General features: G+C 35.4%; 1 protein-coding gene across 4 annotated transcripts in view; it reads right to left on the bottom strand.

Annotated features, from left to right (window-relative positions):
- Window positions 1-15,704, bottom strand: part of LOC114053889 (nuclear receptor coactivator 2) — a 75,529-nt gene that overhangs the window by 39,212 nt on the left and 20,613 nt on the right. For 3 of the 4 annotated variants that reach the window (XM_027876998.1, XM_027877000.1, XM_027876996.1), the window contains exons 8-11: window positions 9,002-9,212; window positions 6,586-6,792; window positions 3,313-3,528; window positions 2,075-2,204 (exon numbers count right to left, since the gene is read on the bottom strand). In XM_027876998.1, the coding sequence (XP_027732799.1) occupies window positions 2,075-2,204; window positions 3,313-3,528; window positions 6,586-6,792; window positions 9,002-9,212 (764 nt within the window). The remainder of the gene's footprint in view (window positions 1-2,074; window positions 2,205-3,312; window positions 3,529-6,585; window positions 6,793-9,001; window positions 9,213-15,704) is intronic. The other variant, XM_027876999.1, reaches the window with a different exon arrangement.

Below are 15,704 nucleotides of genomic sequence, written 5' to 3' on the forward strand. Positions count from 1 at the left end.
TTCATAGTCCCATCAGGAAGTAGAGATCTGAACAAAGTATTACATTCAGAACTTGATCAATATGAAGTATAGCAGAAACATTTTTCCCCACTAAAATATCATGATACTCTTTATAATACTCTTTTAAAATTTTTAAAATTTAAATAAGAAAATATATAAATTTAAATAATAAATAAATAATAAATATTTATTAAAAAAATTTTCCCTAGTGACATAAAAAAAATTAACATTCATTTTTAGAACTCCAAGTTCCAAATTCTCTCCCTTCCTCCCTCCTCATCTCCCCCCTACCACTTTTGAGAAGGTAAGCAGTTTGATATAGGTTATACATGTAGAATTATGCAAAACACATCCATAATAGTCATGTTATGAGAGAAAAGAGACAAAAAAACTCAAGAAAAATAAAGGAAAAAAAATATGCTTCAATCTGTATTCAGACACCATCAGTTCTTTCTCTGGGGATGGACAGCATTTTTCATTATAAGTCCTTCAGCATTTTCTTGGATTGTTGTATTGCTGAGAATAGCTAAATCATTCACAGCTGATCATCTTACAATATTGCTGTTATTTTGTACACAGTACATTTCACTTTGTATCAGCTCATACAAGTCTTTCCAGGTTTTTCCGAGAGCATCCTGCTTATCATTTCTTACAGTATAATAGTATTCCATCATAATCACATGCCATAACTTGTTTAGCCATTCCCCAATTGATGGGCATCTCCTCTCAGTTTCTCATTCTTTGCCCCTAGAAATGAGCTGCTATAAATATTTTTGTACATATAGCTCCTTTTCTTTTTTTTAAAATCTCTTTTAGGATACAGTCCTAGCAGGTCTAATAGAGGTATTGTCAAAGGGTATGCATGGTTTTACAGCCCTTTGAGCATAGTTCCAAATCAGTCTACAGAACGGTCAAAATTAGTTCACAACTCCACCAATAATACATTAATGTCTCATTTTTCCCACATCCCCTCCAACATTTGTCATTTACAATTTCTGTCCTATTAGCCAATTTAACAAGTATGAGGTAGTACCTCAGAATTGTTTTAAATTGCATTTCTCCAATCAATAGTGAGTTAGAGTATTTTTTTCATATGGCTATTGATAGCTTTGATTACTTCACCTGAAAACTGACCATATCTTTTGATCATTTGTCAAAATGGCTCTTATTTTTATAAATCTGACTCAGTTCTCTGCATGTCTGAGAAATGAGGCCTTTATCAAAGAAACCTGCTTCAAAATTATTTTCATAGTTACAACTGCTAACTGTATTTCCCTCTATCCTTTTCCTCCCTACTCTGCTTATTCTATTCCCTATCTCCTTATAATATTCTCTTGACTTTTAAAAATAAGGGGTTATATAAGGCTAAGAAATAAAACCTTTTAATTGATGGTATAACATCAAAGACTTTTACTTAACTTAGGCTTCACCATTCTGAGGAACCTTTCTGTTGTACCTGTATCTAAGCAGTACTCATTTCAAATCTTATTAATATTAATCTATATAATTAATTTTTAGTTCTCAAGAGTACAAACTTGTACTTGTTCCTGACCATATTCATTCAGACAGACCTTTACAAATTATTTCATTTATTTTTTCGATATAAGTTTAAAACACAGAAATCAAGACACTTAAGAATTGGATGGGGTTCTGGTTGAATTCTATTCATACATTCATAGCACTCTCAAATTCTCCCACAAATCTTTTCTGGTTACTCCAGACAGAAATGATTTTCCTCTCCTGTGAATGGCTGTAACAATTTGTTTGTACCAATCGTACTGCATTTACTATGCTATCACTTATGTACGTCATCTTCAACTAGTCTTAAAGTTCTCTGCAGGAGATGGTGTCTCATATAACCTTGTATTCCTGTCCTTGTATCAAATATGTAGAGAATAAATATTTGTGGAACGAATCAAAGAAAACTGACTGGTTACTTTTACTTATGCAACCTCAAGTCTCTCCTTTTTCCTACAGAGAAACTGCCCCCAAAACAAAAAAGAATGTTATAAATACAGTGCACCCATAAAATGAAGGTGTTATTATCTAGGTTTTCTGTTCCACCAAGACTTACCTGTTCTGACTGGCAAAAGATGCCTGCTCTATAGGTAAGATGCTCTCAGGCCATGGGGCAGTCTGGTTTGGGGGAGCTTGTTGTTGGCTATACTGGGGTCCTCCCATATTCATCTCTAATTCGGATGGCCCTACACAGAGAAAAGGAAGGGTCATCGTATGCAAGTGAACTTCTTGGGCCCCCCCCCAAAAAAGAAGGAAAAGATTGGGGATGTGAGAGGAAAAAAGAGAAATTCTTTGGAGGGAAATGAGATAATAAGGCATTTCCTCTGATTAAAAAAATATGCAGGAGATGATTATTCAAATCGTAGATTGTTGAGAATCTCTGGTTTTCTTCCTCCTTCCTCTCCCTGCCCACTTACTAACCATTTTATTTTCCATTATGACCTACTATTAGGAGATGGTGATAGGTATGGCGAGGCCAAAGACCTGAATTATTCTTTTATAACCTTCTAGAAGTCTCTGCTTAAGGTTTAAAACTACAGAGAGGTTGCTGTTGTAACGGAAAGATCAATGGGTTCTGAGACAGAGAATCTGGGTTCAAATTCCATCTCTGTTTACTACATGTATGGCAACTTTAGTTCAAATCATTCAAATTTTCATGGCCTTAGCTTCCTAGAACTGAACTAGATAATCCCCAAAGACCCCCCAAAGCAAACGAAAATGAGCTCTGCAGACTTTGGGTTCTCTTGTCAAATGATCCTCAAGTCAGTCTCTCTCTCTCTCTCTTACTGTCAAGGCTCTTAACAATCTTGAAACATCTAATAATGCAGTATATGAAAAATACATGAACATAAATGGATTTGTACCATGCTATGGTGGATGAGATACTGAAAAATGTAATATATGAATATACAATTAAAAAAACTTGAAACTTTTAAGTCTGACTAGCATACCTCATCTTATTATTAATTTATTTAACACCTGGCCATATTCAGCTATAGTGCTCATACTTTCTGTTTGGTGCCCTTAGAGCACCATCATCAAAGAACATTAATTTATTTATATAATCATCATTTGATATATTTATCTAAGGTAAATTATCCTACAAATAATTTTGACTTGGTTAGCATAGTTAAAAGAAAACCTTACACTCATTTCTGTTAATTGCTACTCATACTAGCTTATCATGGGGACGAGTACCTAAATGCAGCTATGGGCAAGTCTTGAACGGATTGAAAGAAATGTCACTCCCTTCAAGAAGTCACAGAAGACTGAGAGTGTCAGAAGCTAGCTTACCCATATTCATGACCTGAGACTGAAGCATCTGTCTTTGGCCAGGCTGGCTGCTAGGTCTCATAGGAATGCTGGCAGTTGGGTTACGAATCATACCTCCTTGGATTGGCCTATTCATGGCACTGGTTGTGGCGGGACAGGTGACCCTCACTGCGGAGCCCGGGGATCCCCATTCTCCTGATGGGATTGCAGGTCTGGAAGCATTTCCACCAATCATTCCTGTGGTAAAGCCAAAGAAAGTAGAGAAATATATCCCTTGCTAACATCTTACTCTTTACAAGTAAACTATTAGTTTATAGAATTAGACCATTTTCTCTTATAGTTGACTTGTATCCTCAGTTGTTCAGTTATGACTTGTGATCGTTACAAATTTTGCATGAGATAGAGCTGCTGCTGGCAGCTATCGTTTGGAGAAGCTATGAAAATTGTTCCCATGTGTACCCCACAACAGGTGCTGAGGGCGTGTGGATAGCCCTGACTTCCTTCCTCAGGAAATGAATCACATTTACTGGCACACATGTCAATACTTCACTTTCCAAAAAAGGGTTAGGATAAGACTAAGAACTAGCTGTTAACTAACAATGGATATTTTCTTGTAAAGTGAAAACTCAAAGAATACTCTACAAAACCTAGGTTAAACATTGAAATATTAGCTTCTTTTTGAAAGCATTGAACCTATTCAATTCCACACTCCACCTAGGCAGCCTGTACTATGAGGAAATTACTCACAGGAACTTTCAGATATTTACTACAGTTCATTACAGTTAAAACCAGGGGAAGTCCTGCTATTGTTACAACTCTGAGCTACCTATTTACACCTGACTGAACATCTCTAGATGTAATTTGGCATCATACTATATTTAGAGAAATTATCACTTTGGAACATTAGTAATTATTTTTATTACACATAAAAGAATACAAGATTTGACAAATGGGATTTAGTTCCTGATCCATCTCATCTGGCATTCTGGTTTCTGGCACTGGCCAAACATCAGATATTTTAAAAGAAGGAGGAAATAACCCAAAATAAATTTGTTTTTGTTGAACACATATATGCAGGCTATGACAATCCACTAGAAAGTGTGGTTAATTTTAAGAAGGAAAAAGAACAAACCAAAAACACTTTGGCTGATTTTTTTAAATATATAAAATGGAGATATTAATTTGTATTAACCTATTGCAATGCTATCTTAAGGCATATTTATTAGATTAAAAATGTAATTGGGGTTCTGCATACTTCAGTCAGCATCAGTTCATATAAATCTTTCCAGGTTTTTCTGAAGTCAGCCTGCTCATCATTTCTTATAGCACAATAGTATTCCATTACATTCATACACTTCAACTTGTTCAGCCATTTCCCAAATGATGAGCATCCCCTCAATTTCCAATTCTTTGTCATCACAAAAAGAGCTGCTATAAATATTTTTGTACATGTGGGTCCTTTTACCATTTTATGATCTCTCTGGGATACAGACCTAGAAGTGGTATTTCTGGGTCAAAGGGTATGCACAGTTTATAGCCCTTTGGGAATGGTTCTAAATTGCTTTCCAGAATAGTTGGATCAGTTCACAACTCCACCAATAATTCATTAGTGTTCCGATTTTCCCACATCTTTTGCAGCATTTATCATTTTCCTGTTTTGTCATGTTAGCCAATCTGATAGGTATGATGTGGTACCTCAGAGTTGTTCTGATTTGCATTTCTCTAATCAACAGTGATTTAGAGCATTTTTTTAAATATAACTATAGATAGTTTTAATTTCTTCATCTGAAAACTGCCCGTTCATATCCTTTGACCATTTATCAATTGGGGAATGACTTGTATTCTTATAAATTTGACTCAGTTCTCTATATATTTGAGAAATGAGGCTTTTATCAGAGACACTGGTTATAAAAATTCATTCCCAGTTTTCTGCTTCCCTTCCAATCTTGGTTGCATTGGCTTTGTTTGTGCAAAAAATTTTCAATTTAATGTAATCAAAATTATCCATTTTGCATTTCATAATGTTCTCTATCTCATTTGATCATAGTTTCTTCCGCTCTCCATAAATCTGACAGGTAAATTATTCCTCCTCTCCCAGTTTGCTTATAGTATCCACCCTTCATTTTTGAAACTTTTTTTGTTGCTGTTGTTTTTGGCTAGGTAGTGGGGTAAAGTGACTTGCCCAGGGTCACAAGCTAGTAAGTGTCAAGTGTCTCAAGTCAGATTTGAACTCAGATCCTCCTGACTCCAGGGCTAGTGCTTTATCCACTGTGCCACCTAGCTGTCCCCCACTCTTCATTTTTTAAACAACAGAGGAAAACAACTCTTCATTGCTTATCATGCCTCACCAAAATGAAAAATTTAGGGACGATGGTGCACTGTTACAAATAACATGTCTAAATATTGCAATACGATAGCAACAGCTAAGAGAACAGTTCTTGCTGTTGTTTTCAGTCCTAGACACATCAAAGAGGTTAGGATAGTGGTACAGATACTTCATGTTCTATTACATGCAAGTCCAAACTGGATGACTGAAATCTTAACATATATTTGATAACAAAGAAAATTAAGTCAGCAATAAAAGGTTATATTTTTATACACTTTAAAAATATTATGGTTGACTTTGACTTAACATTTTCAGTGCTGTATCACTCATTAAGTGTGAAGTTAGTTTAGTTCTTAATTTCTATTTTATAATTCCCTATACATAAGTTTACTACTAATTATTGGGAAGGTTTAGGGATGTCACAGTCATTCACTGGGAACAAGCCATTGTCTGTTAGTTTCACATAGGGTCCGAGAACTACCATTTGAAAATAATCTTCTTGGAGCGGCTAGGTGGCGCAGTTGATAGAGCACCGGCCCTGAAGTCAGGAGAACCTGAGTTCAAATCTGGCCTCAGATCAAACACTTGACACTTACTAGCTGTGTGACCCTGGGCAAGTCACTTAACCCCAATTGTCTTAAAAAAAAACCTTCTAGAATTTTAACTGTAATGGATAGGAAGCAATTATATTCAGGTTATGGGATTAAAAATTATAGTATTGATTAGAGATTCCATTAAAATGTCAAATACAGCAAAAATGATCAGTTAATAATAGTTTACTTTTTACCTTTTAACCACCATTCTTAGAAATTCGAGAGATTTTCTGGCTGTTCAAGTATGTATGACTGTTAAAAATCTTTATGAAGAATTCATTTAAATTAAAAAGAAATACATTTAATGTAGAACATGATGCCATAACCAGTAAGTTAAGTAATTCAGTGAAAAAAATAGTGCATTTAAATCCTTACCTGTACTACTGTTCCCTAAATTTCCTTGGTTTCCTATCATCCCTTGATTACCCATCATTCCTGGCTGAGGTATCACTGAATATGGACTACTGTTTCTTATTGGTGGGAATGTTCCAGCACTTGTTGGGCTTTGCAATGTGATGTCAAGTGGTAAATTCTGGTTTGGCAATAACCTGCCCAGTTGTCCTGGTCGTGGGTTATTAAAAGCTAAGGAGAAAACAAATAAAATTGAAGTTAAAATAAGATAATGAAAAATGACAGTTATAGGAATGGATTAGACAAAACCTTCTGTAACAACAGATAACAGACCAAAAACATACACACAGTGCCAAAAAGTAGAGCTTATCTATGATAATCTTACTTCCCTAATTTCCAGAGAGTGGTGAAAGTATGTATATTTGATGACAGAGAAGCTTTACTTACCATTATTTTCTCTAAATGTTAAATCTCTATGATGAAATAATGATGTTTGCTGCCTTTCTCATTATTAGTGTAATGATTACATAGTAGAGTTTCACACACACACACACACCCCCGTAACATAAGTCTAAATCTTAAATGCCTACAAATTTGGTATATAAGAGTTTTTTAACCTGGCATCTAAAGGAATGACTTTAAATGATACATGGCTATCACTGGGTTGAAAACATACAAAGGATTTAGACTTTAATTGGCTTACTAAAAGAAATAGTGAGATGAAATGCCATTTAATTCATTGAATTCAGTCACAATATTAATTAATTTCAAGGTTTAATCTGAAAATATTTGTCTAGTTAACTATCAAGCATTCATTAGGTGTTTATTATGTGGAAAGTACTATATTTGGCATAGTACTGCATTTTCTCACAGAGTTTGCTAGTGATCTGCCAACAGTTTGATTTATTGGCTCAGTATGGACGGCAATGCCTGATAATTCAGGGTGGCATATAAATGTGAGAGTTTGGCTATCAGAATTCACAAAATTAACTGAACTACTTCATAATATTCAGGAATATTATGATAAAGGAGGCTATGCATTATTAACAACCATTAGTACAAATAGAATTTTTACAATAATCAGTGTTGAGAAAATAAGTTATTAATGTGTAAGCATGGTTTCACTATTTGTGAAATGAGAACGGTTCACTTCTTTCTATTGTTCTTTAGTTAATTACTGCTTTAACATATGTACAGTACTTCTTATGTGTATAGAAGAGGCCGGAAGTTCCCAGAATAATGATTTCTTGCAGTCCTTTATTTCCCTTTCTATTAAACGACTACAAACTACTCAAAAAAACTATCCTTAAGTTCATTTTTTTGGGCATTTCTCTAGATCTTTCGCCCTGAAATTCTTATGACCTGCTAGTCAAAAAAAAAAAAAAAAAAAAAGATGCCATGGTTCCCCAGTTCTCCAGAAGGTGATAGGAACCATAAATTTTTCTTTTCAGAAATAATCAGGTTTCACTTGAGTAAGTGAAACTTTCAAATAACCTACCTGGTAGTTGTAATCTGGTATCCTGCTCGCCCACCCATGGAGTATAACTACATGGCTCCTTGTCAATATGTAGTTGTAGGGATAAAGGTATCAAGTTTACACAGTACAACAATACAGTGATACACTGACGTTATCTATCACCTGTCTATGAATTCTGGCCCTTGTCATTCTTAACATAGTCATATAAAGCTAAGCTCTTCAGAATCTCAAGGAAACTAAAAAAATTTTACATAGGAACAGAATATTTCAGATTTTAGATTAAACAGATGAGAAAAAATTCGTATGGATACTTACTTTGCCAAGTAATTTAGATTTATATAAAGGTTATATAATATATAAAAACCAATCCAAGAATGGGTTTCTAATTGTAAGCTAATTATTTTAATTTAGGAAAACATTATAAATTAAATGTTTTAGACAGGAATTTTATTTTTAATGAAAATATTTCACTCATTCAGTTCAACATGACCAGCTCCTCCATCTTCAATTCTGATGGTTTTAGTCACTATCAATCAGTGATAACATAACATACAATGTTACATAAAAATATGTAACATAAAAACATAAACATAACAAAATATAACATAAAAATAAATTTTAACTTTTAAAGATTTTGTCAATGTAGCATAAAGTGAACTAGAGATCTGATAAATATCTCATAAATGATTTAATTTAGATAGTCTAACTAGAAAATTCAGTAGCTTATTTATATTGGTGAATTTAATTCTTCCTTCCTTCATCCCTGAAGAGATGAATACTATTAACTAGAACTAATTTAAAATTGCTGTTTTTAATGATTAAGCACAGTAGATGGTGCTGTCTGATCATAAGAAATCTGAGACAACTAAGTCTTCATAATCCTAAGAGCACTCTTGCCATAACTATTTCTGATGATGATGGTATGTAAATTTCTCAGCTTGAACAGAGATTGACCAAACTCACTGCTTTGTGAAATCCGCAATGCTGGTTTCTGGGCTCCAACAGGTGCAACAGGGCTGTTTTCAGCTGTGAGTTGCATGAGGTCATTGATGATGGCTTGCTTGTCAACTGATCCAGCCGGGGCACCTGGCCGTGTGTCTGGGAAAAGCTGTGGTAATTGACTGTTTTGCAAATCATCCAAAATCTCTTCTAAGTTGTCCAGCTCACTGCCAGGCTGTATTAACAATCAGCAGAATTTATCCAATACCACTCCAAAAAAACCCACGACAGTACTATAAAATATACACCCACCCACAAAGAATAGACACACAAAGGATTCAGATTTATATATATAATGTATTGAGAGTACACTCCAAAACATTTGTGCCTAAAGATGAAATACTCCCTTCTGAATACTTTCTCTTTCATAGGTTTTCGCACACTATTCTCTCTTGGTTCTGCTCTGACCTGTCTGATCATTCCTTCTCAAGGCTCCTCTGCTGGATCACCAACCATATCATGCCCTCCTAACTGTGGGTGTTACCCAAGAGTCTTTCCTTTCCAGGGCTCAGGACCTCTACGCCACTTCCACATCACACAATCCCACCTTTCCCTCATTTTCCACTGCCCCTCTATATGGGTCTTCCCCCCATTAAAAGCTTTAAATCTAAAAAGAACTTGCTTGCATTTCTATCTCTAATGCTTAACACAGTGTCTGAAATATACTAAGCACTTAAATGCTTTATTTATCTACTTTTTTTATGCTCTTTCACTAGATGAACATATCAACGCCGAAAGTTAAATTATCAAGCTGATAACCTCCTGATCTACATTTGTATCTCTTAAGTTTTTTCCTAAGTGCCAATTCCTCATCACTTACTGCCTGCTGGTCAATCAAACTGGATGTTCACAGAAGCATCTTAAATTCAGCACTTCCAATTTACCTTTAGAACCCTCCCATTTCTGTCATAAGTTCTGGACAAAGCAGCAGTCATCCAGTGTTGTAGTCTGGGCCTCAGTTCCTCACTGTCACCACACCTGTCCAATCAGCTGCCAAATCTTGCCATTTTTACCTCCACATCTTTCATACCCAAGAATGAGTAAGCTGACCAATATAAATAATGCACTGAATTTCCTAATTGGACTGTCCTGTCAGTCTCATACTACCACCACTTTAATTCAAGCTCTCATACTCGCCCTGGACTAATAACCTCCTAACTTATCTGACTTCCTCAAGTTTCTCTTTACTCCATCCTACACACCCAACCCAGGTGATTTTCCTCAAGTACAAATCTGACCATATCCCCTCTCCTCCTCAATAAACTCCAGTGGCTCCCTGTCAACTCCAGGATAAAACCCACATTCCTTTGTTTGGCTTTTAAAGCCCCTTACAACTTGGCCTCCAAATACCTTTCCAGCCTCACTGTTCATTACTATACTTCTCAAACTCTACAATCTAGAATACCTGACTTTTTGCTGGACAAACATGGCTTTCTATCACCCTTCTTCCCAGTTTTTCTGCACTGCTGTCTCCCATGCTTAGACTTCACTACATTTAAAACTCAGCTCAAGAACTACCCACCACATGAAGCCTTTCCTGTTCCCAACTGCCAATAACCCATTCTATATAAAGTTGTACGTACTTTTTATTTAGTCAATAGAATTAAATGAAAATATATCTTGTACATTTTCAAAGAATCTAAATGAAAACGACTTATGTGGAATAAGAGGAAATGCATAATAAACTTGCTTCAACACAAGAAGCCTACACAACATGTCAAATCTGGTGAAAAATTTGTTTTAAAGTTTGAGGGATGAACATTTAAAAAATGTGTTTTCACTAATTAAATCTTAGTAAGAAGGTAATAATGCTTTGAGTAAAATCTGTAAAGATTTTGTTAATTTTAAGTGCTTTTATTTATTTGGAGTGGGGGGAGATTTTAATATTGCAGTTATATTTTAGAGAAGTAATTCTATATAATTAGTTTATAGCTGAAGAAGCTAGATTTTATTTCTTTAAAAAATTTTTTTTTCATTGTCTGACTCCATATCCTTGCACAAAATAACCCCTAGCCTAGAACGTTTTCTTTTCTTACTTTTGCCCCTTATAATCCACTGATTTCTTTAAGGTCGAGCTCAAGAGCCAACACAAGGCCTGTTAATAGTGCTCTTCCCATACATGTTATGCCTTCCCAATAAAATGTAAGCTCCTTAAGGCAGGGAGGACTGATCACCTTGCCTGGATATAAGAGGAACTGAAGTTCCACTTCCACCCCTCATTAACTCTGACTAACCCTCTGACATGAAGAGGGAAATTATCATCGTTATTGATTTAGTTTATCCACTTTAAAATGTAGTGATTTTAAAACTATTTCCTAAGGTTGATATGTTAGAGAAAATACTAATCCAATATTCTTTTAATTAAAATTTTTTTCTAACTTTTTCACCAAAGAAAATATTTTTTAATTGCAGTTTTTTCAATATTTTACACCAAAAGAAAGACATTATTTTGTTATCTGAGTAATTACACTGCCTTCAAGGTTACTAGCTGAACATTTTTTTTTTCAGTTCTAGTGGCACTTTCTACTTGTGCTTTCAGTTTCAAATGACAAAAGGGAGTTAGAGATTCTTGTACAAAGAACAGCAAGGAGGGTCAGGGGCAGAGGCAGATCCATGATTCAAGATCACTTGGACAACTGAGTGGAGGATAGACTGGACTGAACAGAGACATTGCCAACAGTCTAGGTATGAGGTAATGAGGGTGGTGGCAGTGTCTGGGGGTGGGGATGGGGGTAGGGATGAGAATCTACAAGAGATGTCAAAGTATAAAGGATGGGAATTGACAACAGATTGGATTCCCTGGGGATGAGGAGTGTGAGAAAGATTCAAGGATAACACCTGAGTTGTGAGCCTGGGTGACTGGGAGGATGGTGATAGCCTATACAGTAATAGGAAGGTTAAGAAGAGGGGAGGGTTGGGGGGAAAAGATAGAGTTCAATTCAACACGTCCAAAAGGCAGTTGCGTGGAGACAGGAGTAACTTGGATAAAGATCCAGCAAAAGAGACTAAGATGTAGGAGGACAATCAGGAGGGAGTATAGTGTTACAAAAGCCTAGAGAGACAAGAGTACCAAAGAGAACAGGCAATCAACAGTGTTAAAAGCTGAAAAGGGGTCAAGAAGGATGAATGCTAAGAAAAGGTCATTAGATTTGTGATAAAGAGATCATTGATTGCTTCAGGGAGAGAGGGAGAACATAGATTAGTTTGAATAATGAAGTCAGAAAGCAGACTGCAGGGAGCAAGAAGAGAATGAGAAAAAAAAGGAAACTCTGCAGAGGCACCAACTGCAGAGTCTTCTCAAGGAAGAGCCACAAAAAGGAAGAGAAAAATGGGACGACAGCTAGTAGTGATGGATGGATTCAGGGTTTTGTTTTGTCTTTGTTTTTAAAGGATAGGCATCGGGGCAGCTAGGTGGCGCAGTGGATAGAGCACCGGCCTTGAAGTCAGGAGGACCCGAGTTCAAATCCAGCCTCAGACCAAACACTTGACCGTACTAGCTGTGTGACCCTGGGCAAGGTACTTAACCCTGATTGCCTCACTAAAAAAAAAAAAAATAATAAAGAATAGGCATCTTTGCAAGTCCAACAGGAAGAGACTTAAGATTAGTAAGAAAGCAGTGATGATAGAGGGGGTATTCCGTTGGCCTTGCCAAAAGAAAGGCCATCTCTTCATATAAGACAGGGACAATGGAGGAGATAGTGGAAGAAGGCACCTGAGTGATACAAAATGATGATGGGAGAAAAGACAGCTTTTGGGAAAATGATTTCAGTTTCTTCTGAAACACGAGGCAAGGTTCTTGGTGGGGGGGGGGGGGCTTAAAGAAGGATGAAATGAGTCAATTAAGGACATGAAGATTGCCTTGCTGCATTAAAGACCTAACTGAGATTAAGTAACATAAATTTGTAGTGGACCAAGTCAGCACATTTTTGTGATTTTTTTTTTCAACAGCTTTGTTCACTAGTACATGAAAAAGACAGAAGGCAGCAGATGCGACAGGTGGAGGTAGAGTAATCTGAGGTTAAGGTTTGTCAGGGCAAGATTGGTGACAGGAGAAGGGATCAAGGAGACATGAGAGAAGAGAACAGTACAGTGTTAAAGTAGTTCATCAAGGGGTTAAGGTGGGGAAGGGAGGAGAGTGCAGCCAATGCAGGGGTAATGGTCTGGGAAAGAATCAAAAGGTAAAGGGATTGGAGGTGCCAGTGACGACAAAGAATACAAGCAGGGGTGGTAAGGCAAAGTGAAAGGTACAATTACAGAGATGATCCAACTTCTTGTGGTAATGAATCTGTCCATCAGTTAGTGCTTTCTAAATAGGACTTATATTCAATACATTCTGGATAAACTCTAAGACCTGTATAAGCTACATTATGTTTAAGGAATCCATTTACTTTCATTAACTGGTAATTGAGATTTTTCTCGAGGACACTATAAATTTCTATTGTATCCCAACTGTAAGCTATAAGATTAGTAATAAAGATTATACAGAAGTTCCTTTATAAGCAATTTTTAGAGATTTACATAGTTCTAATATAATTTTCCAAATTATACACATAATATATTAATAAATGCTCTTGTTCAAGCTTACACTGAGGAGGGAGACGTAATAATTTGCACCCTGAGAAAGTTCTGCAGTATTAAGGAGCAGAAACATTCCTACATGATCACTTTCATGTCAATAACAACAAAAAAATAATAACAAAGCTTATCATAAGCACTCAATGAACATTTTCTTTTTTCCTTCCTTCTTTCTTTCATTTCTTCCTCCATCCTCAAGGACAGTTTTAATGTATCAAGTAAATGAATGCTGGAGCTACCCTTTCCCACATCATTATACACAAAAAGGATTAGATCAAAACTACTCTGGATAGATGTCTATTCCAACTTCAAAAACTAATGATGGAATTCAACACCCTTCCTCTATAATCTATTTCTTAATTTAACAAGCCTAAATGATAGATCAACAGATAAGTTTGCATACTTTAACAAATTTAGATGGTTTTAATATGAGTTCCATAGTTTTTTCTTCCATTGCCTTCTAAATGATTTTAATAAATAAAATGAAACATTTGCTTCTGGATAATTATAGAAATATTTATACTCCTAAAATAGAATAGTTATAATCAAGTAAAATTTTTAATAAGTTTACATGGTACATTTGCTATTTTAAGATTGAGTCTACTAAGCCAGTTCAACTTTGAGTCAACTCTACATATTTCTAGAAATAATGGAATCATATTTAGAGTTATGAAAGAAAACTCATGTAGCACTCTAGCTGCTACACCTCAAAAAATAAATAAGTATATAAATAGCTTCTTTAGGGATTATAATTTACGGACAGAAATTATGCTAAGTTCACAACCTGAAAAGTTAAAAATGAGATTTACTATTACAGGTAATATATAACTCTGGGTTTTTTCTTCCCCCGGTGATGTTTTGTATAAACATTTTAAATTGGCAGCTAATTCATGTCAAAATAGCTTCAATTATGAAAGTGCAGTGAAGTAAAGTAAATTTACTTTGAAAGTAAAGAGAATTCTCAATTTTAATAGCACATATACCAAGGGGATGAATTGCAAAAACAGTCTTTCAAAGCAAATTTTAACATAAAGATAATTTTAACACAGTCTTACTCAAATCAATATTTGTCTAAATGATACACCTAGAACTTCCTATTTTCTTAGCGAAAAATTTAGGATAGTAACATTTTGAATGTGGCCAACTTATGCGAAAAAATTCATTCTCCTTTTTTTTTTTTCTAATTCTTCCTCTATTAAAATTGCTAACACATGAACTTAATGGAGTTCAGTCACATTTCATTGTAAAAACAGACTAATAAAGAGAATGTTCAGTAGGCAAATACACTGGAAATAGTTTTTGCTATTTAACAAATGTTTCCTGTGAGTTTCAAAACCCTGTAAAAGGACATGTTGTTTAAGTACTCTACCTAGTACAAGAATGCTATTTTTAGTATGATGGCACACATCAGAATACTTCCTCTTCAGGAAAAGTTAAGTGTCCAGGTGTGTGTGCTTGCACTAGCGCATGTGCACACATACCCACATACTCAAAAACTTAATGGCTCCTCTTTCTCCATCAAAATAACAAGAAACTCTTCATGTACAGTCTCACGAGGGATTTGCTCTATGTAAGTTAAAATGAGACACAGAATGTAGCATATAAGAGAGGTGAACGTGGGAAGCAGAATGGGAGAAACAGACCTATGGTCTTAATCTGAGAGAAGAACTTTTATTATAAACTTCCCTCGAACAAGGCCTCCACAACAGTACTGAGGCCATTACCACCCCATGCTGCCTCTACTTTGATTACCATCCTTAACCTCTTCATCCATATTGTCTTCCTCCTTTAGAATGTAAAATCCTTGTGGGCAGGGATAGCTTATACTTATGTATAATATTATTAGAAACATAAAACAATTAGAAACTACATGCATCTTTAAGACATTTAAAAATTTTTCTTTTTTCCCCTCAACTAAGAAAACTAGTTTTTTGCCTGAAACTTAGAGTAAGTATACATTTAAACATTTAAATACAACACTATTACGCTTCCCTTATCCTGGAAACCCTCCGGACCACTGAGCTCAATGTAAAAATAAATTTTATTCATGGAAGGAGGCACTACATTGCCATAGGCCTTATGAGTCATCATA

This window comes from Vombatus ursinus, unplaced genomic scaffold (genome assembly GCF_900497805.2).
Source record: "Vombatus ursinus unplaced genomic scaffold, bare-nosed wombat genome assembly UNPS02014812.1, whole genome shotgun sequence".
NCBI classification, from domain to species: domain Eukaryota; kingdom Metazoa; phylum Chordata; class Mammalia; order Diprotodontia; family Vombatidae; genus Vombatus; species Vombatus ursinus.